The sequence below is a fragment of the Sceloporus undulatus genome, chromosome 5 (genome assembly GCF_019175285.1).
Source record: "Sceloporus undulatus isolate JIND9_A2432 ecotype Alabama chromosome 5, SceUnd_v1.1, whole genome shotgun sequence".
NCBI lineage: Eukaryota > Metazoa > Chordata > Lepidosauria > Squamata > Phrynosomatidae > Sceloporus > Sceloporus undulatus.
In genome coordinates this window covers 150,644,193-150,670,424 of record NC_056526.1, presented here as the reverse complement: position 1 = coordinate 150,670,424, position 26,232 = coordinate 150,644,193, and the positions used below count along the sequence as shown (strand labels likewise).

General features: G+C 41.3%; 1 protein-coding gene across 2 annotated transcripts in view; it reads right to left on the bottom strand.

Moving 5' to 3' along the window:
* Nucleotides 1-20,980, bottom strand: part of SETD7 (SET domain containing 7, histone lysine methyltransferase) — a 35,098-nt gene extending 14,118 nt beyond the window's left edge. Inside the window, exons 1-6 of one of the 2 annotated variants that reach the window (XM_042468774.1) lie at nt 20,752-20,980; nt 13,747-13,876; nt 12,164-12,365; nt 10,343-10,532; nt 6,669-6,750; nt 4,310-4,427 (exon numbers count right to left, since the gene is read on the bottom strand). In XM_042468774.1, the coding sequence (XP_042324708.1) occupies nt 4,310-4,427; nt 6,669-6,750; nt 10,343-10,532; nt 12,164-12,365; nt 13,747-13,876; nt 20,752-20,791 (762 nt within the window). In that variant the 5' untranslated portion in view covers nt 20,792-20,980. The remainder of the gene's footprint in view (nt 1-4,309; nt 4,428-6,668; nt 6,751-10,342; nt 10,533-12,163; nt 12,366-13,746; nt 13,877-20,751) is intronic. The other variant, XR_006104104.1, reaches the window with a different exon arrangement.
* Nucleotides 20,981-26,232: the final 5,252 nt, after the last annotated feature.

Here is a 26,232-nt window from a genome sequence, read left to right as displayed (position 1 = left end):
CATCAATACTGGCAGCAAGGTGGAGAGCATCTGGATAAAAATTAAAGGGGAGGGTAAACAAGGATGTTATGGTGGGAGTCTACTAAAGACCCCCCAGTGAGACAGAGGAATTTGATTACGCCTTTCTAGAACAGATGACTACACACTCAGAAAGGAAAGATGTAGTAGTGATAGGGGACTACAACTATCCTGATATTTGCTGGTATTCAAACTCAGCCAAATCCTCAAGGTCTAGCAAATTCCTCACTTACCTCGGAGAAAATTCATTGTACAAAAGGTGGAAGAGGCAACGTGGGGGTCAGCTATTTTAGATCTGATCCTAACCAACAAGGATGACTTGGTTAATGGGGTGCAAGTGGTGGAATCATTAGGTGGAAGTGACCATGTTCTCCTGGAGTATGTTATATAGTGGAAAGGAGAAGCCAGGCACAGTCAGACACGCATTCTAGACTTTAGGAGAGCGGATTTTAGTAAACTTAGAGAAATACTGGAGGTGATCCCATGGTCAGGAATACTAAAAGAGAAGGGAGTTCAGGATGGGTGGGAATTTCTCAAAAGGGAGATACTGAAGGCACAATTTCAAACAGTTCCAGTGAGAAAGAAAAATGGGAGATGTCTCAAGAAACCAGGATGGATGACTAAGGAACTTTCAACTGAGCTACGTTTTAAACAGAACATGTATAAGAAATGGAAAAATGGGCAAATCACCAAAGAGGAATTCAAACAAATAGTGAGCACGAGTAGGGGTAAAGTCAGAAAAGCTAAAGTGCAGAATGAACTCAGGCTTGCTAGAGAGGTTAAGAACAATAAAAAGGGCTTTTTTGGATATGTCTGCAGCAAAAGAAAGAAAAAGGAAATGGTAGGGCCACTGTGTGGAGAAGATGGCAAAATGCTAACAGAAGACTGAGAAAAGGCAGAATTACTCAACACCTTCTTTGCCTCTGTGTTCTCAGAAAAGGAAAAGGGTACTCAACCTGAGGATAATGGAGCAGAGGACAGAACGGGATTTTCAGCACAGAATAAGCAAAGAGATAGTACAGGAATGCCTTGTTAATCTAAATGAATATAAGGTGGGTTACACACCGCCGAAAAGCGGCGGCCTGCTGCTGCCGCCGGTTGCAGTGTCCGGGAACCGCAGCAGCCAAACGGCGTGGTTCCCGGACTCTGCAAAGAAGGAGCGCGAAAATCACGCTCCTTCCTGTACCCGAGAAGAGACGCCGCAAGTGCCGAAGCGCACACTCGCGGCATCATTTCCGGGGTGCGATGTGCGGATGCAGTGCATCCGCTACGTCAAGATGGCGGCGGCTGTGTGGAACGGCCGCCGCCATTTCATACAGACTCAGTCCGTACTAGGGTTAGGGGCGTCTGGAAGAGATGCCCCTTTCTAACCCTAGTACAGACTGAGTCCGTGCTAGGGTGTCCGTTTGTAACAGGCCTAAGTCTCCAGGACCAGATGAACTACATCCAATAGTATTAAAAGAACTGGCAAATGTAATATCGGAGCCATTGACAATAATCTTTGAAAACTCCTGGAGAACAGAAGTCCCAGCAGACTGGAGGAGGGCAAACGTTGTCCCCATCTTCAAAAAGGGAAAAAAGGAGGATCCCAACAATTATCGTCCAGTTAGTCTGACATCAATACCAGGAAAGATTCTAGAGCAGATCATTAAAGAGAGAGTCTGTGAACATTTAGAAGGCAATTCCATAATCACAAAAAGTCGACATTGGTTTCAGAGAAACAAGTAATGCCAGACAAATCTAATCTCTTTCTTTGATAAAATTACCAGCTTGGTAGTTGAAGGGAATGCTGTGGATATAGTATATCTTGATTTCAGTAAGGCTTTTGACAGGGTTTCCCATGACATTCTTGCAAACAAGATAGGGAAATGTGGGCTAGACAAGGTAGCTGTTACATGGATTTGTAACTGGTTGACCGTCTGAACCCAAAGGGTGCTCAACAATGGCTCCTTTTCATCCTGGAGAGAAGTGACCAGTGGGGTCCCACAGGGGTTTGTCCTGGGCCCAGTGCTATTCAACATCTTTATCAATGACCTGGATGACAGAATTGGGGGCATACTTATCAAATTTGCAGATGACACCAAATTAGGAGGAATAGCTAATACCCCAGAGGACAGGATCAAAATTCAAAATGACCTGAATAGACTAGAAAGCTGAGCCAAAGCTAACAAAATGAAATTCAACATGGAGAAATGTACGGTACTACACTTAGGGTGGAAAAATGAAATGCACAGATATAGGATGGGGGACACCTGGCTGAACGAGACTACGTGTGAAAGGGATCTGGGAGTCCAAGTAGACCACAACTTGAACATGAGTCAACAGTGTGATGCGGCAGCTAAAAAGGCTAATGCAATTTTAGGCTGCATCAATAGAAGTATAGTGTTTAGATCAAGAGAAGTAATAGTGCCACTGTATTCTGCTTTGGTCAGGCCTCACCTGGAATATTGTGTCCAGTTCTGGGCACCACAATTTAAAAAGGATGTGGAGAAACTGGAGCATGGCCAAAGGAGAGCAACTAAAATGGTGAAGGGTCTGGAAGCCATGAGGAATGACTTAGGGAGCTGGGTATATTTAGCCTGGAGAAGAAAAGGTTAAGAGGTGATATGATAGCCCTGTTTAAATATTTGGAGGGATGTCATATTGAGGAGGGAACAAACAGGACCCAGAACAATGGATGCAAGCTGCAGGAAAAGGGATTCCACCTCAACATTAGGAGGAACTTCCTGACAGTAAGCTGTTTGACAGTGGAACACACTCCCTCAGAGAGTGGTGGAGTCTCCTTCCTTGGAAGTCTTTAAACAGAGGCTGGATGGCTATCTGTCGAGGATGCTTTGAGAGTTCCTGCATGACAGGGGTTTGGACTGGATGGCCCTTGTGGTCTCTTCCAACTCTCTGATTCTATGATTCTATGAGTTTATGAGTGACACTCAACCATCTGGCAAGTGTGGGTAACAATAAGTTCTTGGGCCCTTCACTGGGAGGAAGGCGGAATATAATTTAAATAAATTAATAAAGTCAGATCCCAGAGAAGAGGCTATGCCACTTCAATAATTTTAACAATGGAAAATCTCCCCTAATCCACCCATCCCTATGGTATTTCCATACCAGGCTTTTGTTGTAATTTTATGAAGGATTGTAAGGAAATCCTCTTCTTAAACCTCCAATATTTTCCAACCAATTTTTCCATCCTTTTTCTTTCCACAAAAATGTTAAGAAGGAAAGGAACGAATAATTGCAGAACGTCTTTTCACTGGTAGCACATAGAGTGTCCATTTGGAAGTGTGTGTTCCCCTTTCTTCATTACATATACACAACAGAAAGTCAATTTCATAGCACATTTGTAGCAGATTTGCTAAAGTAGTTCACTATCACTGGATGAGAAGGAAAAAAACTTAACAAAACAGTTCTGAAAATGAATATGATATTTAGCTGGAAGCATATCTGTGGCAAATCTAATTCTGTGTGAAATTGAGTGTTCTTACCTCTTGAGGATTTTGTAAGCTACTAAGGGCCTTGACAGACTGGCATTAAATGCCGGCCTGGGGGAAGAGTGGGGACATGGCATCCGCATGACGCACAGCCTGATGCTGTCCTTACACTAGCATCACGCCGTGTGCCCAGCCTCATGGCAGTTGGTGCATGGTGCTCCTTTGGTGCTGCGTCCAGATGATGCATGCCAAAAGCAGTGCTGGAAAGTGCTGCCACAGCAGCAGAGGTGCCCTTTCCATGGTGCAACAAGGAGCTGTTTTTGCAACTTCTTTTTGTGCTGTGGAATGGCCAGATCAGGGCTGCAGCATGTAGTTGCCCTGGCCCTGATCTGGCAAGGAAAGGCTGCAGGCTGCTCCAAAGGGGTGGTCTGTTGAGCCTCTTATTTTACTACTAGAAACCTTAGAGAGACCCAATAAGGACTTATACAAAAAATTGCTCTTATTTTTATGACTTCTACGACCAGAAATTCAGATTCTCCTCATTTCAGAAGTTTAATTTAGGTGTCAGGGAATGATTTTATTAAATATTCAGGAGTGAAAAATCCTTTCTGATCAAATGCAGATCAAGATCTATCTTCTCCCCATATGTGATTCAGCAAACAAAAGACCTGTTCATTCCAGAGCTGTGTGTGGTTATTTAGACATCTTTATACAGTATGTTCCTTATATTAGCGAGTTTCCTAAATAGCTACACCAGTTATACCCAATCCTTGTAAAACAATAGAAAATGTGAACTTAATGCTAGTATAGTGGAAATAATAAACAACAGGAACATTTCTATAAGGAAGTGTTATAGTTACCTCTTGGTGTGTAATTCGTACACCATTATAAAAGGACATAACTGTGCCAGCTTCAGCTGCTATTTTAGAAAATAACCCTTCTCCAGCACTGGAAATGAGCGATACATCAACATATACCCTAATAAAAGAGAACAATAAATAAATAACAGTGTTATAACTGCTACTCTTTCTATGCACTCTGATATTTCTAAAACAGGTTATATCAATTTGTGTACATCTGAGAATCCACAAGCAAAATCCTGTTTGAAAAATATTGATTTTGGGATAGTGTTTAATAGAAAAGGAACATTTTACTATCCAGATGGAAGCCCAAGCATCAAGCATCATCACCAGGATATGATCAAAGGCACTGGGACTCCAAACTCCTGTTTAAACAAATAATCAAATCAATGTTAGCACTGTCTAAAACTCAGTAGGGAAATTATGTGAATATAGAGGTTAGTAAGCAAGATTCTTCAATTCAATAACTAATATTTTAGGTTGGTCATTAACCAAAACAGCAGCAGAAAAATATGGGATGTTAAATACAGGATAAGAATAAATATAGATGTCAACAACTTTATTCAGAAGAAGAAGCTCTAAAAATTAGGATATAGCTAAATATTAATGTATCAGCATGATATCTAAGTGTATCAGCATAGTATTAGTATACTGTTATAGAATATAGAATTCTGTTATAAAAACATTTATTTATTGTATTTATATCATGCCTTACTCCTAGCATAGGACTCAGGATTTATAGTTTTTTTATTCAGCTCATTAGACAAATGGACCACAGAAAATAGAATGGGAAACAGAACTGGACCATAGGAATATATGTGAGTACAGATATCAAATGTGACAAAGCTTCTGCATCTCAATAAAGGAATAGTAGGATGTCAATACTTTATCTTACCACAAGGGTAAGACACAGGCTTAGGACTTTATTACATGGAGATGGGACGTCATTGTCCTGTCCCTATCCCGTGCTTCTTGTGCGATTGCGGCAAGTGCTTTCACACTAAATCGTGCTTATCTGGACAGCATCCCGTCCAGAGAGTGTGAGTGAAAGTGACTACGTGAAAGGCTTTCTACAGCACACTGATCCCATGAATGAAGTGGAATTGTCCCATGAATGAAGTGGAATTTCCCCCTCATTTCCCATCATTTGGTATTATCGGAACATCTTGTTAATGCAATTCCACTTCACTGACAGGACATGACAGGATCAGTGTGATGTAGTGAGAAAGCCTTTCACGTGATCCCTTTTACTTGTACTTTCTGGATGGGATAAGGACACCCGTGGCACAAAACCTTTGGATTTATCTAAGTGACCCTGCCACCTTTCCCATGCAGTAGCTTGCAGTAGCTTCCCAGTTTTTGTATGTTTTCCCGATTCTTAAAGAATGAAATGCCCCTCCAAAGGCTTAGCTAGTAAGAGATTTAAGATAAATTCTACTGCAATTTTGGTTCCACCTTTTTGCCATTAGTCCCAATTGCCAATGGAATGTGCAGCTTACCACCTCCCACAAATTCTTCTCTCAAACTAAATGCAGACCTTGGGCTGAAAGAAGTTCTCCACTCCTATTCTACATGAGGCTGGGCTCCCTTAAGTATTTCCCCCCGTCTTGACTCCACATGTTGAAGTCCTCTATCCAACCAAAGAAGAGGGTTAGTTTTGAGGGGGAGGAAGAAAAACTACTTCTTTGTAGCTATCCTGCATCCCATTGGGCTTGACAGGTCTCAGGGCCTGGACCTGGACCTTTTTCTCCAGTCCACAAGGGAAAAGAGAAATATCTTAGGGAAAGAGTGCTTCCTTAAAAATCGTGTATATAAATTTTTCCCACTTGTTAGATGTGTTTTTAAATTATTTGAATAACATACTGCAACAGTAGTTGATGCTTAAAATGCCATGTTTAATGGCAATGCTATGGGATACCTCCTGAAACCTCAGTAGAGCCCATTTCCTAGGTCTCAGATTTTGGCCCTGAAATTTCAGGGCCTAGAGTAGTCCTGACCTGGGAACACTACTACCCCTTAATTTCAGTTGTGCCATGATTTTTCATTCTTCTACTTGCAAGTTCCTTTAAAAACACTGTTAAAAGGACAATTAACTCCCAGACAGCTGTCTCTCATAGTTACAGATTTTTCATGCTAATCCAGGTGTTTTAAGAAAAACATTTCAACTGAATATGCAAGACAATTATCAAATTAAAAAGGTAACTTATCCAGCAATTTATCTCTTATGTGGTCCTTATTGCCATTCCAAGGAATAAAGTGTTGCTGAATGGCATCCTAAAATGTGAAGCACAAGCACCAAATAGTTTCTTTGCAAATCTTTATGCATATGGCTGAAATTATATACATAAAAATATTCTACCTCTCTGATTCATAAGGATCAGGAAGAAGTGCATTTGTAGAAATGCAGGATGAAGTAGATTTATCAAAACTGTATACTGGGCCTAAAAATAAACCAGTACAGGAATTAATGGACAATATTAAAAGGCAAATTTCTCTTTTATTACTGTTTTACATTCAGTACACATCCGTAAGGAAATTTAGCTATCCAAAACAAGACAGAAAAGAATTTTCTTATTTCAGCCTGTGTTAGAAGCATATAATAATGCTTACACATAATTATTTCACTCTTATTTTTCTTCTCTACTGTATGTAATTCCAAGCATATTTTTCATTACAAAGATATATTCATATACATATAAGTTAAAAATAATGCTTCCCAACTTATTTTAATAGCTTTTGTACAGAAGTACTGTATACATGCAATTAGAGCCTTGCTTTGAACAACATTTACAAAATCTGAAACGCCAGTGAAGCCAGACAAGAAGGTTTTTTGCAAACATGTAAAGTGCAAGTCCCTCAGTTGCTATGAACCATTTCACAAGTCTTTCCCTAGTAGTGCAGTAAAGAAAAGCCATATGCTCCTACCCACAGAAATCCAAACTACATTATTTAAAAAGAAGCCTGGGAAAGGGGAGGAATTTCTGTCTTTAAACAGGAATTTCTTAAATGATGTAATGGGGTCGAACAGAGAGAGTTATTGCTATTATATATTTGTCTGTATATTCTTTTTAAAACAACAAGTTACTTATTTTTTTCAATAAATGTTAAAATTACAAATGGAATATCCTTGTGAGGAGCCCTCTGCCACCTCGGCAAGCTGGGAGGGGTGCAGTGGGAGGAGGGCCTGACTGGGTGTTACCTCTCTTTTTGGATATCACATGGTGCTCCCTCTGTGCCCCCCCTAGTGATGCCACTGGTTGTATCATACCTCTAAAGGTTTTTTAAAAACACAATTTAAATATCCCTCACCCTTTTTATTTTGTCATATGTTTAAGCTGGGATGGGCATTTTGGAGGTTAGGAGGCTACCCTGCCAATAAACTTTGAAGGATATCCCCTGCAAAACAAAGACAAATAAATGTTGGGCTCCCAGATGCCCTTAAGAGAGTGGGGGGGGGGGGAGGAGTAATATACCATGTTTTGGGGGTGTTGTTGGATCTTTTTGAGCCCAAGAGAAGCCTTTTTAAAAAACAGCAACAGGGAGTGACCAGTTAGTCCACATAGTAGGATTTTCCATGAAATAAATTCTTAGCAGCAGAGAAAAAGGATGCTGATTGAAAGATGAAGGGATTACAGTTGGCCCTTCTTATACACGGATTTTTTAGACATGGATTCAAGCATACACGGTTTGAAAATGTTAAAAAAAGAATAAATTTCAGATATCAAACCTTTATTTCCCATTTTTTATAAGGGACACCATTTTGCTATGTTATTATATTTAATGGGACTTGAGTATACACGGATTTTGTTATACAAGGGTCCACTGTATTTGCATAGTCTGACTTTAATGAACTTTGTCTACAATTATATCTAGAAATTAGGAGTGGCAAGTGTTCTTTTCTCTTGAGTGAAGACATGCAACATACTTGCTGTAAGGCATAATTATAGTGATTCTGGCAGTAAAGGCATTAATAGAAGCAATGGTGAAGCAAGCAGCCCAAGGGGCTTTCTCCTTCCTTAGAAGTTTGTTCTCCTCCCTGTTCTCCTTCCCTTATGCAACAGTAGACCCAATTCCTATAGCTGTATAATGTTGCAATAAGGGAAAATATTCAAGAAAATACACACTTGTGTGCTACACAATTTTTTTTGTGTAACAGTTACACAATTTTTAAAAACAGAGTTAAAGGAACATAAAAATGTAGGCCAGGTTTGGAAGGATGACCAGAAGTTGAAGTCGTTGAAACATAGTGATATATGGTCTTGATATATACATGCAAGGTAGATTCTGCTGTCTGTACTTATTTTGTATTTTGTCCATAATAAAATTTCTAAAATTAGCAAAGCTGAAACAGGAAATGTTGGAGCAATTACTTGAGATATCAGCCCAGACTAAGATGGCTCTTACAGCTGTGTTTACATTTTGTTCTTGGATATTTATATCCACGTTCAAAACACATGTAGCCCATAGCACTTGTGAATGGTACATGTAACAAGCTTCATTTATATACCACTTCATACCGCCTAAGCAGTGTCTAAGCAGTTTATAACTGTAAGCTAATTTGCCTCCAACAATCTGGGTACTCATTTTAGTGACCTCGGAAGGATGCAAGCCTGAGTCGAGCTTGAGCCCTTTCGCTGGTATGGAACTTGCAATTTTATGGTTTTGAGTGAGTGGCTGCAGTACAGGCATTTAACCACTGCGCACCAAGGCTCCTTCATGTACATTTACATCATTCTTTTCTCAACTAAATCAACAGTCAAAGTGGGCAACTGTGGAGCCGGAGGAACCACATCCCCTCCACACTACCCAAACCAGCCACATCATTGCATTTTGAAGTGCCAGAAATTCCCTCACTTCACTTCTGGCCACCATTTTGGCCAATTTTCTTTTCTTTTCTTTTCTTTTCGGGGGGGGGGGGGGGGGGGGGGGGGGGGGGCAGACAGAGCCAGTATGGAGTAGTGGTTTGAAAATTGGACTTTAACTCCTGGGCAACTCAGAGGAAGACAAAGGCAGCTCCGCTCTGAACTAATCCCCCCAAGAAAACCATAAGCCACAAATGACTTGACGGCACATAACACCAACAATAGCTGGAGGACTCTAGCAGTATGGGAAGTAAGCTGACATATTTGAGGCCAGTTTTGGGTTGATTTGTTCAATCTGGGGGCATAAAATAACCCCCCCCCAAAAAAAGCAGCATGAAAAGCATTGGGATCTTTAGGGAAATTCAGGGGCCAAAGTGAGGGGTCCCAAGACCACATATATCCTACTAGCTGCTCTTTACCCACCCTAAGTCAGCAAGTGGAAGGGCTTTATCCTGAAAGATGACATATGTACTCTATGCAAACAAACTAGGAAAGAATCATGGTCCATCCCCATGAATATTTTCAAGAAAATTAGTAAATAAAATGAATCTTAACTGACACAAAGAGCCAGAATCCTATGGAGGTTCTACACTTGCCAAAAATAGATGTACTTTTACCAACTGGCATGAGGAGGTCTCCCAGATCTCTACATGCAAGTGCACCATGGATGATTGAACCATTCAAATTATGTCCCACATGAACCATTATGTCCCTAATGTATGGGTACAGTTCCACCCCACTTTCCCCACTGACTTGGCAGGCTCATTTCCCTCCAAAAGCCCACAGCTGGTGAAATGTTACGCTATGTTTACACTCAACAGGTTCTCATCCGAAGTGTGCGCAGTTTGCACAATGCAGGAAATTTGCATTCTTTGTTTTCCACATTCCAGGTAAAAACATAAAATGAAGCGACACTAGAGGATGGAGCAAGCTTGATTTGCTAGGTGTTATATTGGTTTTATAGTATGTTCCACACCTCATGAACATCAATACTGACATCATGTTTTTCATGGTGTTATTTTTAAAAGAAATTTTATTCTGCAAATTTCTTTTTTAGGCATAAGAAGTGAAACAAAGAAACAGCAAATCATTTTTTATTTGGTGTTATCTTCAAGAAGGGTATACACACGTGACATAAGCAGCAGTACTGTGTGTCAAGAGGAAAACTTACTGCCTGGTAGTACTTCAAATTTTGGCTTTCCTTCTTCTATGGATACAAGGGTTGCCAACTTTGCTTCTAACATTTCACCATCTACAAATTGTCCATAATAGGCTGTCTTCCCATCAGGGTATACATAAGCTATTTTATCTCCAGTCATCTCTCCTTCTTCATTAACATCTCCAACCAGGTGTCCCCCATCCTGAAAGCAAAGCATAAAATTGATACAATTATGAAATTTTTAATGTGTTTTAGAGGAAAAGTTCTAAACAATATGCAATCTATACAGTATCAATACTGTTCATATACTTATAGGTTACATTTCATGCAACCGAAGAATGGTTCTTGCTACAACAAATGTGCTAATCTTTAAGGTGCAACAGGACTGTTGTTTTTTGTTGCAAAAGCTAACATGGGGGGAATCAATTTTATAGGTACCAATTGCACTTTTATTTTCTTACTCTCCATTTCCTGCTCCATCTGTTCCCCCTTAGCACTTCTCATACACTTCACTTCTACTAATATAAAACCCTGGATAGATCGATACTTTTTGTACTGAAAGAGAAAAAACTTCCAAACATATTTATGCCAAATACAGAAAACCAGATACATGAATTAACACTGACTTCTGCTGCTCTACACCACAACCACCACCACTATAGATATCAATTTGCATGGGAGCTTTAGGGATTTTGTGCTTGGTTTGTGCATCCAAAATAAAACCTATCTATGTTTGTTTCCAAGCCAATTTCTCAGATGCATTATTGGTTTATTATGGAGATTACAATAATCATGTGTATTTTTGATAATAATTTCAGTGACTAGGTAACAGTAGCATTAATGACAAAACCTGCTAATGTCACAAGAATGACAAGATTCTTTACATTCCTAGTTCTGGTTGCTTAGAAAGGGGTTCCTAAGGAATATCCAGAGATTAGTGCAACACACCATGGAAAGTATTTATAGTCAGTCTTTTAACATTGCACTTTTCAGAAGATATAAGAAAAATGTAGAAGTTTAACAGCACACTTGTTTTTGTTGCTTCGGGGCTGAGACATCAGTCCGTTGTAACAGAATGTTCTGAAACATGTACATGGACACTATAGAACCCATTCAGTATTTATTTAGGCAGAGTGTCCCTAGCTTAAGTGGCCTGAATAGAGCTATTCATTTCTGAAAACAAGAAGCAACTTGGCTATAATGGTTCTAAATTAAAGACAGTAAAGAATTATGCTTAATAAATATATCAGAAGTATTTTTTGGAGAATGAAAGGCCTGTTTAAAAAAAAGGAATATTCTGTCATGTTAGTTACATCTAAAAATAAACATGGCTGCAAAAATACACATCATAGTTTACACTCACACATACTTTATACTTTAAGCAGAATTAGGAAAAGGTTTTTTTTTTTACTACAAGTCCTAAAATCTCTCAGTTCTCCATGCTGGCTGGAGAATTCTGGAAGTCATAGTCTAGAAAAGTAATAGCTCCATGCTATGGTATCAATATCTACACAGCACCACCTAACACAAGGTCAAAATACTCTATCTGTGCTCTGTAACCTGCATCCAAATAATAACTTACCACAGCATCAGAGGCAGAAAAGCATCTAGGCCCTTTAAAGTCAAAAGGTTGCCAAGGGATATAATTGCATGCTCTCAAAAGCCTTTGTACATGGCCATTACACAGTACACAGTACATAGGACAGTTGTTGTGGCTGCCTCTCTTTGTAATGCCACAAGTTTTCTCTTTCTATCTGCCATATCATCATTCAGCCTTCTCTGATGCTGCCACTTCCTCATATAATATTTGAGCTAATAATTAACTAGACTTACTGGATAGTATATCCAACAAATTCCATGCCGAATATTATCCTTGTATTGTCCTTTGAATATCAACCGTCCATCAGCATCATACTCCTGGGCTGGCCCATTTAGTTCGCCATCTACATATGTGCCATGGAGAGCCACCCCATCTTCATAAGTGTATATACCCTGGCCTTGCAGACCATCATCAACATAATAGCCTTCAAGAGTGCTGGTAAAGGGGGAAAAAGATATTTCACAAAGAACATTATTACTTGATCCATTTTTAATGGATTTTGTTCAATGCTTATTTAAATGGTTTAGGGCATAATTGACATAAAGACTGTTTCCTTGTCATGCAGATATTTCTGATTCAGTGGCCTTGTTATCTTTGCTACCAAGAAGTGACTGATCATGGACACAGTTCCTTCTTGGTAGCACCATTGCTTCATGGAAATTTTTCTGAATCCTGCTGTCTTCATTTCATTGCAGATTGAAAATGTTCTTTTTTGACAAGCATTTAATGGCTCAGGTTTTACTGATGCTGGCTTTAAAATATATTATGGATCACCTATTTTAGTGATTTTTCTTTATTAACAGTAATGTTTTAAAAATGTACTTTGCATTTTGATTTAGTGTGTATGTGTGCGCACACGCGTGTTTGTGCTTCTTATATTATGAAACCATTCTGAATGCCCTACAGGTAGCAATGATGGATACAAATAATAAATTATTTATACATAGCCAACTTTAAATAGATTTTAGTATAAAGTCTTTTGAGCCCCATTTGAAACCACCAGATATGCTGAGATGTAGAGATGGGGATGCTCATGGCATATGATTGCTACCTTCTTTTCTGTTGAAAGGACAGGGCAGCTACTGGAAAGATTAGGAGGGTGTGGAGGATGTGCTTATGGAACAAATTGCTGATTATAGCTATCACTTTTAGCACAATTAGTCTTTTGCCTTCAAGAGATTTTATTTTTAAAAACTGCTTTACATGAGAAAATCAGCACTAAGACAGTGAACTGCTAGGGCCCAGGAAAAGCAGGGTGCAATTGCATTCCCTTTTACTCATGGACGTCCCATAGTCAACTGGTTAGCCACTGTACAAACAGAATGCTGGACCAGACAGACCCTTGGTCTAATCCACCATGGCTCTTCATATATTCCAGTGGTCACTGGTCTGCTTTACTTGTAAGTGAGGACAATAAAACAGACCACTGGATATTGGAACATATTGCAGCCTGCTGTTCATGTGCCCCAGCAACTAATTTTCTAGAAAAGTGGGAGGAGAACTATCGTTTATCAACCATTTCATTTTGTTAAAAGATTGACATTTAATTTTATTTCAAAAAAGCATGAAGAAGTAAAGAAATGAGATGGTCAAAAACTCAAAATAATGTAATACCAAGATAATCTCTGTATAACAGGTAATTGCTGCAAAAAGATTAGAGTGATAATTGTTGCATTGATCTGAAGGTGGGTTATAACTCTACATTTCCACTCTTGAGTGAGTTGCAAATACCTTAGTAAAATAAAGTTATAAAAGTACTCAAGGTGTCATATAAACAAACAAAAAATTAAAAGAAAGAAGCCACACACATGTCTACCTTCCATCAAAGAAGAAGAATTTTCCACGACCATTCTTTTCTCCATGGACAAAGTTTCCTTCATATCTGTCTGTGGATGAATATGTGACTGTACAGAATCCATGTGGCATCCCATCATCATCAAGTGTTCCTTAAAAATAATTTTTAAAAGACCAGTGAGATCTATGGAGTAGATGAGAAAAGGATCTGTCTGCCCATCATGGGCAGAAAGATCTGATTCAGATTCTCTTACAGTGCATTATTGCCCTATGGGCAATAATAAGGTAAGGATTCCCATTCTTCACGATTTTGTGCTGTTGCTGGGTGTTGGTTTTTTTTTTTAAACTTGCTTCCAGATAATGTGCATTTGACCACATTACAGCTAGCCTCTTTCTCCCCTCCCTTAGCCTGAAACCCTATTCTGAATGGAGAGTGGAAGTCTTCATGTGTGATAGCTGGGGGGGGGGGGGAAACAACTGGTATTCTGCACAGAGAGCTTCTTTTAGTAAAAAAGGAGAGCAGATTCTATCAAGTTTAATTCAGTTTCTATTTTGTATCTTTTTTCCAAATAGGAGCAGATAATGCTTATTAAACATGCTAGGTACATCTCCATGCAGCGAAAAGTCTTATGAATATCTACCATTTAAGATCTGAGTGGGAATAATGCAGTGCTCCACATGTTGCTGGACTACAGATTCCAGCATTCCCCTGGATGAGTCAATGACTCTATCGAGGAAGGCAAAGTTTTCAGTTGCCTAAAGGAGGTAGTTATAAGATCACTGTTAAAAAAAAGGCCTCTTTAAATGCCACTGTATTGGGTAGTTACCAGCCAGTCTCCAACATTTCATTTCTAGAACATATATGGTGTCCTCACACATCCAGAGGCCCCTGAGTAAAATTATCTAGATCCATTTCAATCTGGCTTCAGGCCCAGTTGTAGGACAGAAATGGCTTTGGTTGACTGTCACCAGGAAATAGACAGGGAGAGTGTGTCCCTGTTGGCTCTTCTGGTGTTTACAACAATTTTTCAACATTATAATCTATGCTATCCTCCTGGGTGCCTTGCTGGGATTGGACCTGGAGACAGTGTGGTATAATAGCTCTGTACCTCGTTGAAAGATCAGACACAGAAAGTGGGGATAGGGGGCTCCTGTTTAACGCCTTTAGGGCTCTGCTTTGTTCCCTCATGCTATTACTTCATGAAGTTTCATGTAGATGTTGTTCCCTCAACTTCTACATGAAACCACTGGGAAAGGCTGTCTAGAAAATTTGAGATATAGTGCCATCAGTATGTTGATAATACTCAGCTCTATCTCTCCTTTCTACCTCAATCCAAAGAAGCTATTTTTGGCTGTAAAACAGTATTTGTAAACTGCAAAGGATGGGATGAAGACAAACAAATTCAGGCTTCATCCAGACAAGGTGCTCCTGGTCAGTTGACCTGCAGATTAGGGAGCAGGAATCAACCTGTATCAGCTTGTGTTGTGGTCTGTTACACCTATGTTACACTCCTTCTGAAGACCCAGGATTTCAGTTTGAGTGTACTTGTGGACTCAGCCTAGAACCTGGAAGTTCATATTTTAACAGTGGCTTAGGCCTTTTCTGCACTGGCTAGGATACTCCAAGGGTAGCCCAGACTATCCTGGCCTTGTAGCTGCCCAGATCTCCTCCTATTTCCTGTCCTCTATTCCTGTGCCATGGTGGCTGTCTGCATGAGTATCCCACTGAGCCATCTGGTGTGTCTGCTGCTGGCTTGGGTTGCTTGCTTCTGAGGTCAGAACCAGGCGCCCAGGGATGGTCACATACACTGGTACCCCGGGATACGAATGCGCCGCCTTACGAAATTTCCGGGTTACGAAAAAAATCCATTCAAAAAAACTGTTCCGGGTTACGAAGGTTATTTCGGGTTACGAAAAATTTTTTGGTGCTTTTCGGCGCTATTTCACACGAAATCGCGGCTTTTCCCCATTAGCGCCTATGGGTTTTTCGGCTTACGAAGTATTCCGGGTTACGAAAGCGGCGGCGGAACGAATTAATTTCGTAACCCGGGGTACCCCTGTAGTTGGGCACCTTGTTTTGACCTCAGCTCAGCAGGATGCCTATGCAGATAGCCATCATGGCATGGGAAAGGAGGGCTCTGGATCTTCCTGGAAATCTGGCCCACTTTCTTTTCATTCGAAATTAAGAGAAATTCCTCCTGTGTGATAAACTCCATGGTGTCTCTGGTGGCAGTAACAAATAAAGAGAGGTGCTGTCTGATGGGGATAGTAGATGAATAATATTTCACACAGGTACCATGAAGGTATCTAGGAGGTCCACACAGTTGGTAGACACACTGGTGGGACAGGAGGAAGTCCTTACATTGGTGGCAGAAGTGTGGATAAAGGAAAGCCCACATATTTGATAGCAGTAAATGAGATTGATGGAAGTCTTCACATTTGGTGCCAGAGAAAGTATAACCAGAACCTCACATGGATCTTCTTAATTAAGGTGAAAGTGCAAAACCAAGATCAGATACTGCCACAGTGTTATACCTGCACCAAAGTTATATCTGCATCACTAAATTGTCTGTGCCAAAGTAGTCCAAGATGCATTGAGGCATTAGCAACTATAAAGCTAACAGAACATACACACGCTTAGAGAAGCCCCCCTTCCTGCTTGTAAAGTGCAATTCTAAGAATGAAGTGTTGGGCCATAAAATGTTTGTGTATATGTGTCATGGGGAAAGATTCCATACTGAACAGGACCAAACAGGCTGTCACAAATCTCACTTCACCTGGATAGAGACAGGCAATCCTAATCAAGTTTTTAGATTAGTTAACAAAATAATTCCAGATTTCTACTTTGAAATCTCTGTTTGAAACATTTTAATTTCATACTGCTAAATCTTTTTCACTTAGTGTTCACCTGGCACCCACAACACTATTAAGGGGCATGAGGTGATTGTTGCTTTTTAGCTGGCATATTTTATTTAGAAAGCCTGAGAAGGCATTTCCTCAATATATTCCTAAACTGTTACATGCTGTGAAGACAGGTACCATTTATAGGCAATGCTGTGTTAAAATTTTACACTTTTCTCCAAGTCTTCCCTTTCTTTTCATAAACATATCTCGCAAACCAGAGTGATGTGACTAGTATGGATAGGCAGAACTCAAGATTTAGCTTCCAGTCCTATTAATATATATCCATCTTTCTAGCCTTAGGTCTTTTCCATAAGACACAATTATAGCCCTTTGATAGCCCTTTGATTGCAATGGCTTCATCCTATGGAATCCTGTGTTTAGCAGCTTCATGAGGTACTTAGAATTCTCAGCCAGAAAGCTGTAGTCCGTCACTAAGCTACAAATGCAAAGATTCTGTAAGATGTAATCATGACAGTTAAAATGTGCTACAATTGTGCAGTGTGAAAAAGATCGAGAATAAATATCTTGCCCTTCTTTCCCTTGCCAAATTCCATCTTGCCCACTCACTAAAGGCTGAGACTGCTTTGGTGAGCTCTGAATAGATACACTCAACTGACTCTAAAGTGTATTATTATTCATATACCCTTGCCCTGTTTTATGCTGAAAAACATAACTGATTTTAAATTTTATCTTGTGTTGATGTTTTCCGTGCTTTTAAGAAAAAACAAATCTAAGATGCTTCACAATGCAGTTGCGCTTAGCCAAATCAATGGCATTTACACAGACAAGCTAGACTTTAAGTACAATCACCTTATGAATTAAATTAGAAGAAAGGCATACTTAATACTAGGCCAAAGGGGAAAGGTTCAGCTGTTGACACTTATATTTCCAAGTGAAACAATGTCAGACTTGCAACATAACAAACTCATCCACACAAACCTAGATGAAACATAGTCATACCAGTATATCAAGTCATACCAGTATATCATATATTGCAGCTATCTGCCATGCCCCACTAAACTGCCTGATGCTTCAGGCTCAAAACTCAAGGATGTACATGACATGGTATTCTTTTCACCTTTCAAGGAAATATTTTCCAAGTTGGAAACTATTTCTCTGTCTGGAAAGGCTCAGACAAGTTACTACCTTTCCCAACAGCTTCAGAGTATGACATATTTTAATATTTTCCATTAGAAATATGCATTGATGCTGCAGTCAGATGTTTTTGGAGTAATATCAACACAGACAAAAAGGGGCAGGAAATTAAGAAGTCAGGATACTAAAGCTTGCAACTTTAGTCATGCCTCTTTCCACATTTCATAATACTCCCGATCAATAAATCAAGCAAAGATAAGATCACAAAAACCATAGATTTCATTAAGTTTCTTCCAGCTTTCAGGTTGTTGAAAATATTTTTGACAGTGTGAATCTTCTGGTCTTTAGAAGAAGAGTGACAGAGAAAGAGAGCAAGTAAGCATTCAGAATAATTTTAAGAACCTGTTAAAAATCCTCACCAGCCCCTGAGTGTCTGTGTGCATTTAGAAGTCCCAGTGATTTAACTGAGCCAACTATTTTGAGTTTACTCTGTAGATGAGACATCTCCAAGACCTCTTGTCCTCCACTGCTCTGCTTGGTTTCTGTAACTTCATACTCATGACTTCTTTGATTGAGTCTAACCACCTAGCATGCAGTCTTCCTTTCTTTGTACGACCCTCCACCATTCCTAGCATTATTGTCTTTTCTAATGAGTCTTGCCTTCTCATGATATGGCCAAAGTATGATAGCCTCAATTTGATCATCACAGCTTCCAGAGAGATTTTTGGCTTAATTGGCTCAAGGGAGCCATTGGATTGTTTGTTTGTCTCTCCATGATAACCTCAGTACTCTTCTCCAGCACCACATCTCACGTGAGTTTATTTTCTTCTTGTCTGTTTCTTCACTGTCCAGCTCTGACACCCGTACATGGTGATATGAAATACAATGGCTTGGATGATTCTAACTTTAGTGTTCAGCTGTACATCTTTATTCTTTATGATCTTGTATAGTTCCTTCATAGCTTCCCTTCCCATTCCTAGTCTTCTTCTGATTTCCTGTTTCCATTCTGCTCAATGTTTGATCCAAGGCATGGGAACTCTTTAACTATTTCTGAAACTAATTCTGAAACTATTAGCATAAAGCAAGACAACTATTTCAATTTCTTCATTGCCTAGGTTGAATTTATGTAGCTCTTTCATGGTCTTTATTATTGTTTTCTTTATATTCAGCAGTAAGCCTGCCTTTACATTTTTTCTTTGACCTTCCCTAGTCATTGTTTCAAGTTGGCAATGTTTTCCACTAGTAATATGGTCTCATCTGCATATCTGAGATCATCCTTCTTCCTGGCTCCATTCCTCCTCCTTCTGAGTCTAACTTTGCTCTTTGTAAGACATTTTCTGCATACAAGTTTAACATGCAGTGTCCAGAGGAGGGTGACCAAAATGGAAACCTATGAGGAGCGCCTAGGGAGCTGGGTACATTTAGCCTGTAGAAGAGAAGGCTAAGAGGTGATATCACAGCCCTGTTTAACTATCTGAAGGGATGTGATACTGAAGATGGAGCAAATTTGTTTTGTGCACTTCCAAAAGAATAGGACCTGGACCAATTCAAACTACAAGAAAAGAGATTCCACCTCAACATTAGGAAGAACTTCCTTACAGTAAGAGCCATCCCACAGTGGAACACACTCCCTTGGAGTATGGTGGCGTCTCCTTCTTTGGAGGTTTTTAAACAGAGCCTGGATGGCCATCTGTCAGGGATGCTTTGACTCTGTCTTCCTGCATGGCAGGAGGCTGGACTGGATGGCCTTTGAGGTCTCTCCCAACTCTAGGATTCTACAAACCTCAGGTTTCCATAGGATGGTCCCAGGGGAGTTAAAGTGTCATCAAACTGCACTATTTCTACACTTTAAATTTCCTGGACTTTGAAAACCTCCCTATTGCCACACGGCCAGAAGGAGGAGGGTCCTGCCTGCAAAATAACATCTTTACTAAGGACTGAAACAACATTCAGGCATCTTAACATCTCCAGTTGTATTTCCCTGCCTCCTATTTGGTTTGTAACACCTTGCCTGATGAAGAAGCCCATGGAGTTTTGAAAGCTTGCAACAAGTTTATTATGCCAATATTTTGGTTGGCCAATACAGATATCATTGATGGATTTTTGTTTGTATTTGTTAAAGGGATAACACAGCTCCCTCTGCATATTTCTACAGCAGAGAGCCAGCATGTGGTATGACTACCCTCTGCAGACCAGGGTTCAATTCCCTGCTGGCCCATGGAAACCCAGTGGAGTTACAAGCTCTCAGCCTCAGTGGCAAAGCGGGGAAGAAGTCTTGCCAAGGCAAAGCGCCCTTGTTGGACTGGATAACCCTGGAGAGCTCTTCCAATTCTAGGGGCAGGGCATTAGGGACAGGCCTAGAAGAGCCAGAGGAGGGTGTTGCTGGGCGCCACTTTAGCCCAAGAGAAGCAGCACAGAGGAGAAGCCCTGGCCTCAAGGGAAGGCAGGGAGCCAAGAAGAAGAAGGGCCAAACAGCGCTTGCCAGGGAGATGAGGCAACTCCATCCTCTTTATTGGGCCTTATTGGGGGGGAAGGCGGGCTTGCCTTGGGCTCCTTCTGCCTCTCATTGGCTCCCCAGCTCCCGAAGGGGAACCAATCAGGTGCAGAAGAAGAAGAAGCAGAAGAAGCCCAAAGCAACCCCCCTAAAATAATAAGGCCCCACAGAAGGCTTCCCTGGAGACAGGAGCCTGAGGGCGGGAGGGTTTTGTCTGGGAGAGAAAACAGTTGAAGGGGGAGCCAGCATGAACCACGTTTGTACCCCAAAGGCACCAGGAGTGCATCCACACTGGAGGAGTAACCCGGTTTGGACCCGCTTTGAGTCAAGGCTCTGGGCCCCACAACAAACTCCAACTCCCAGAATCCCATAGCCTTGAGCCAGTGAGGCAGTTAAAGCGGTGCCAAACCGGGTTCTTGCTCCAGTGTGGGTGCAGGCAAAGCTCCAGAGAGAGGACCCATTCAGAGACAGCCCCGAGAGCCCCAGCCGGGCCCCCTCCCCTCTCCCTCTCCCGGGCCCCAGCCACGCCGTTACCCTCGACAGTCTCCTCCAGGGTCTCCTCGTCGCTGTCCATGGCTGGGGCTGGGGCTGGGGTCGGCCCCTGTCTCCCAGGGCTTCCCAGGGTCTTCTCCCCTTCGGGAGGGCAGCCTCCAGGAGCCCAGAGAGGAGGGAGCTGGCAGGAGACCCTTTCCCCTCTCCTCCCTGGCTCTCTCCTGCGCTCCTCCTCGGCGCTTTGTTCCAGCCGAGCAGCTGATCCACTGACATCATCAGCCCTGGGCTGGGGCTGCGCTCCTGACTGACAGCCCCCGCCTTGCGCAGCCCCCCGTAAAGCCAGAGCCCGGCCCAAACGCCACTCTCCACCCGGCTTTAGTCAGGAGGAAGGTGGGCGCCCTTCCAGCCCGGCGCAGGGAGGGAGGGGGGGGGGGGGGGCTATCAAATACAGGATAGTACTGGCCCATAGGGAAGCATTCAGGAAAACTTGCCCAGAAAGAAGCATTGGGGAAGACTTGCCCATAGGGAAACATTGACTGCTTGCCCAATATTTCCCCACAGGCAAGTGTTCTCCAATGGTTCTCTATGGGCAAGTACTGTCATGTATTTTAGCATGTCCCCTCAGGGATGCCTGACATGAAAGAGACAGAAACGCCTGGAGGTCCACCAAGGGCTTAGCTGCTCCCCGTTTTCTTGGGCAACCCCTCCCAGGGGTTAGGGGCACAAGACACACACACACACACACCCCAAAATGAAAAGAAAAACACAAATAAATACATTAAAATTTCACTGTTTTTTAATGTGAAGTCGAAGGCTTTCATGGCTGGCATCCATTGCTTTTTGTGGGTTTTCCTGGCTCTGCAGCCATGTTCTGGGAGACTTTCTTCCTGACATTTCACCAGCATCTGTGGCTGGCATCTTCAGAGAATGCTGGCCTGAAAGTGAGTGGAGTGTGTATGTATACTTGTCCCTCCATATTCACTAGAGTTAGGGGCACAAGACCCCTGTGAATATAAAAAAAGTGCAAATAACCAAAACACCATGTTTTTTACCTGAGAGGACACCTCTTTAGGAATCTCTAGGTCCTCCAGCACAACTCTGTGTCAACATCGCACAGACACTGACCATAGAACTGCACTGGAGGAGCTACATAGGCCAAGTAGAGTATCCTCTCTAGGAATCTCTAGGTCTTTCAATGCAACTTTTACAGTAGTTAAAGTTGACCATAGAGTTGTGCTGGAGGACCTAGATATTCCTAGAGAGAACATATTCATCAAATCTGTGAATAATCAAAGCTGCAAATATCAAAGCCTCAAATAAGGAGGGATGAGTGTATATCTATATACTGTGTGATCCTGGGTAGATGGGGAGGGGAACTATCAGCTATTAGGTCAGGATGCACAGGGAAGCCATTGAAATCCACAAGCACTTGGACAACTTCAACAGGAAAGAAGAAACCCTTAAAGTTAGCAAAGTTTGGCTACCAGTCCTGAAAAACAGCAAAATCAAGACCCAGCAAAATGCAAAGGGGAAACCACCCAGGGTGAGGGGGATTTCCCAGCAGACAACTATCACTAATTAAACAGACACTAATCCTTTTTGCATATCCTTTTTGCTGAGGCCTTGCCATTCAACCACAGAACAATACACAGATTAACATGGAAATCACTGCTCCCAACCCAGGCTCACACAGTACATGTATACCCCACTCTCTTCCATGCCAGCATTCTCTGAAGATGCCAGCCACAGATGCTGGCAAAACATCAGGAATAAACTCTTCTAAAACATGGCCACAGAGCCCAAAAAGCCCACCAAAAACCACTATTTTTTTATTTTTTACCTGAGATAACACTTCTCTAGGCATTTGCAGCTACGCTAATGCAACCCTTATAGGATCAACATTTGCTAGAAGTTGTCCATAGAATTGCTCCGGGGGACTTCCAAATGCCTAAGAAGCATTTCTAGGAATATCTAGGTCCTTCAGAATATCTAGGTCTTTAGGTATTTGTAGGTCCACCAATGCAACTCTTATAGGATCAACATCTGCTAAAAGTTGTCCATAGAACTGTGCTGGAGGACCTACAAATGCCCTCCACATTTGCAGCTTTGACTTGTGTGGATTTGATTATTCAGGGACTTGATTAATATGTTCCCTCTAGGAATCTCTGGGCCCTCCAGTTCAACTCTATGGGCAGAAATCATGCTGGAGGCCCTCCACTTGTCCCTCCACATTCACTGGGGTCAGGGGCACAGTACCTCTGTGAACAAGGAAAAACTGCAAATAACAAAAACACTATGTTTTTATCTGAGAGAACACCTCTCTAGGGATCTCTAGGTCCTCCAGGGCAACTCTATGGTCAACATCTGCCAGATATTAATCATAGAATTGCACCGTAGGAGCTATAAATGCCTAGTGGAGTGTTCTCTCTAGGAATCTCTAGGTCCTTCAGTGCGACTTTTGGTTAAAGTTGACCAGAGAGTTGTACTGAAGGCCCTAGATATTCCTAGAGCAAACATATTAATAAAACCCATGAATAATCAAAACCACAAAAGTCAAAGCAGCAAATGTGGAGGAACAAGTGTAGCTATTCCTAGAGAATACTTCTATAAGCATTTGTAGGTCCTTCAGCTCAATTCTATGGACAACTTTTGGCAGATTAAAAAAACCCACTGTTTTTTTTAACCTGAAATAATATAGCAATAGCAAGTACATTATAACTGCGTGCATTTTTGAATTGACCTCACTATCTTCTCTTTCGAAATTGAGAGCCTCCTGTGCCGTTTGATAAACTCCGTGGTCTCTTCCAACTCTATAATTCTCTATGATTCTATGATTCTACAAATCCCAGGTTTCTATAGGATGGAGCTAGGGCAGTTAAAGTGCTGTCAAACTGCATTATTTCTGCAGTAGAGAGCCAGCTTGGCACAGTGATTTGAGTGTTGGACTAGGACTCTGCAGACCAGGATTCAGTTCCCAGCTTGGCCATGAAACCCACTGGGTGATCTGAGGCATGTCACACATTTTGCAATGGCAAACCTCCTCCTCTAAACAAACCTTGCCAAGAAAACACCATGATTGGTTCACCTTAGGATTGCCATAAGTTGGAAACAACTTGAAGGCACACAACAACAAACAACAACCATGTGGAGCTGCCTTTAGAAACTGGTCAGAAACTTCAATAGGTCCAAAATGTTGTAGATAAGACTAAGGAGTTTATCACACAGGAGGCAAAGTGACCAAATCCTGTGTAAAAATGGGGTTTAAATCCTGGGAATATCCCACAAGAGTGGATTTGTTTTTAGACATGTTGGGTGATTTTGACATTAACGCGACATTAACCCATGCAGAAAGCTGCAAAATCATGCCACTTTTTAACTTTGGGATTTTCCCGAAGTTAAAAAGCGGTGTGATTTTTGCAGCTTTCTGCATGGGTTAATGTCACGATAATGTTCAAGTTGTGCGACATCATTTGAAAACAATCCCGCTCTTGTGGGATATTCCCAAGTTTAAACCCTGTTTATCCATGGGATTTGGGCGCTTCCCTCCCATGTGATAAACTCCTATGAAAGCTTATGCTAGGAATTTCTTCTTCCCATTTAATCTATGGGAAGATTAACAAACTAAATAATTATACTCACAATGAGTACCGTATATACTCAACTATAAGTTGAGAAATTTATGCCCAAATATTGACCCTAAAATCTGGGGTAGAATTTATACAAGGGTCAATAAGGTTACCATGGCTTGAGATTGACTGGAGGACAGTTAACAACAACAACAACAACAAACAGTAATAATACTCATAAAGCTCCTTTTAAAAGTAGCCCTGATGTCCCACTCTCCATGCCTCGGCAGCGCTTGCTGAAAGAGCTGCGAGGCACTAGTGTGAGTGTGCATGTAGTGATTCCCTTCTAAATCCTATCTCCAAACTTTTTTTTCTCCTCTTTGCATTTCCCATTTTCCCTCCGTTTGCAAGCTGATCTCCAAACTTTGCCACTTCTTTGTATTTCAGACTGCTTGCAAGCTGATCTCCAAACCTTTGCTCCTTCTCCTCCTCCTCCTCCTCCTCCTTGCATTTTCTCTGAAAACCAAGCTTCTCTTTCCCCCCCTCCACTTCCACTTTGAAGCCAACCTTAAAATCTAAATTCTGCCCTCAACTTATCCATGGGGCATATCAAAATCCAAGATTTTGATCCTAAAACCTTCCCTCGACTTATATATGAGGTCGACTTGTACATGAGTATATGCGGTAATACATAATAAGACTTGATGAGTGCTGTCATATATTTTCTTTGTCTGGATATGTTTAGACTATAGAGAGAAGACTGAACAGAGACATGACTGAACTTTTGAATAGTGTGAAGGGCTGGTATGAAGAAGATGTCAAAGTCTTGTTCTCTGCTGGACAGGTTTAGATCTAGTGAGCTTCAGATACAAGTGGGTAGGTTTTTGTTGAAAATTTGGAGGAACATAATAGTAAGAGAAATTCAGTAATGGAATCAGTTGCCTAGAAAGCTGTTGAGCTCTCTCACTGGAGGCAGGAGCTGGGCAGCTATTAGTTGGAGACATTCTGTATTTTCTCTGTCAAGCAAGGCTTAGACTAAATGACCTGCACACCTCTCCTTTATGATTCTATGAGATGGTGCCCTTTGGTTCATAGTAAAATCCAAAACTTATAGCTGGGAAATAAAGGTCAAATATTTTCTTGGTTCATCCCAACTTCCCACATGCCACAACAATCTGTTGTGGCAAGTACATGTTGCTATAGAGAATCCGCAACACCTGAGCAGTCCTGTTGATAATAGGGTAACTTGGAAGTCTCTCTTTCATAGGGTTGCCATAAATCCAAGTCTATTGGATGATGGTTAACAACAAATATAGAGAGGGTACATATCACCATAGGACACCCAGAGCATAATTAATGTATTAAGAAGAATATTTTATGCCCAGAGGATGGGCCACCAAGGTGGTAAAAGGTCTGAAAGCCAAATTCCATGAGGAACCATTGAGAGAGCTGAGTATGTTTAGCCTGAAGAAGAGAAGCTTGAGAGGTGGTATGATAGCCATCATTAACTATTGGAGAAACTGATACATGGAAAATAGACTCCAGCTGTAGACAGCGGGACTCAAACCAATTGATTTCAGTTATAAGAAAGGAGATTACTCAACACTAAGAAAAAATTCCTGATTGTAGGAGCTCTTGGACATTGAGATATACTCCATTGAAAAGTTGGGGCTCTCCTTAATTGAAGGGTTTTAAACTCACATGCATTAGATGACTTGGTTGGATGACTTCCTGTCTGTTGTATTTTAGCAATGGATTTCTGCAGAGGCAAGGAGTTGGACTACGTCAGTGATGGTGAACCTATGGCATGCATGCCAGAGGTGGCACTCAGATCCCTCTCTGTGGGCACATGTGCCGTTGCCCCAGCACAGAGTTTGTTACTAGAAACAAGAGGGACATGGCACTTTGCAATAAATAAGTGGGATTTGGGTTACAGTTTGGGCACTCGGCCTCTAAA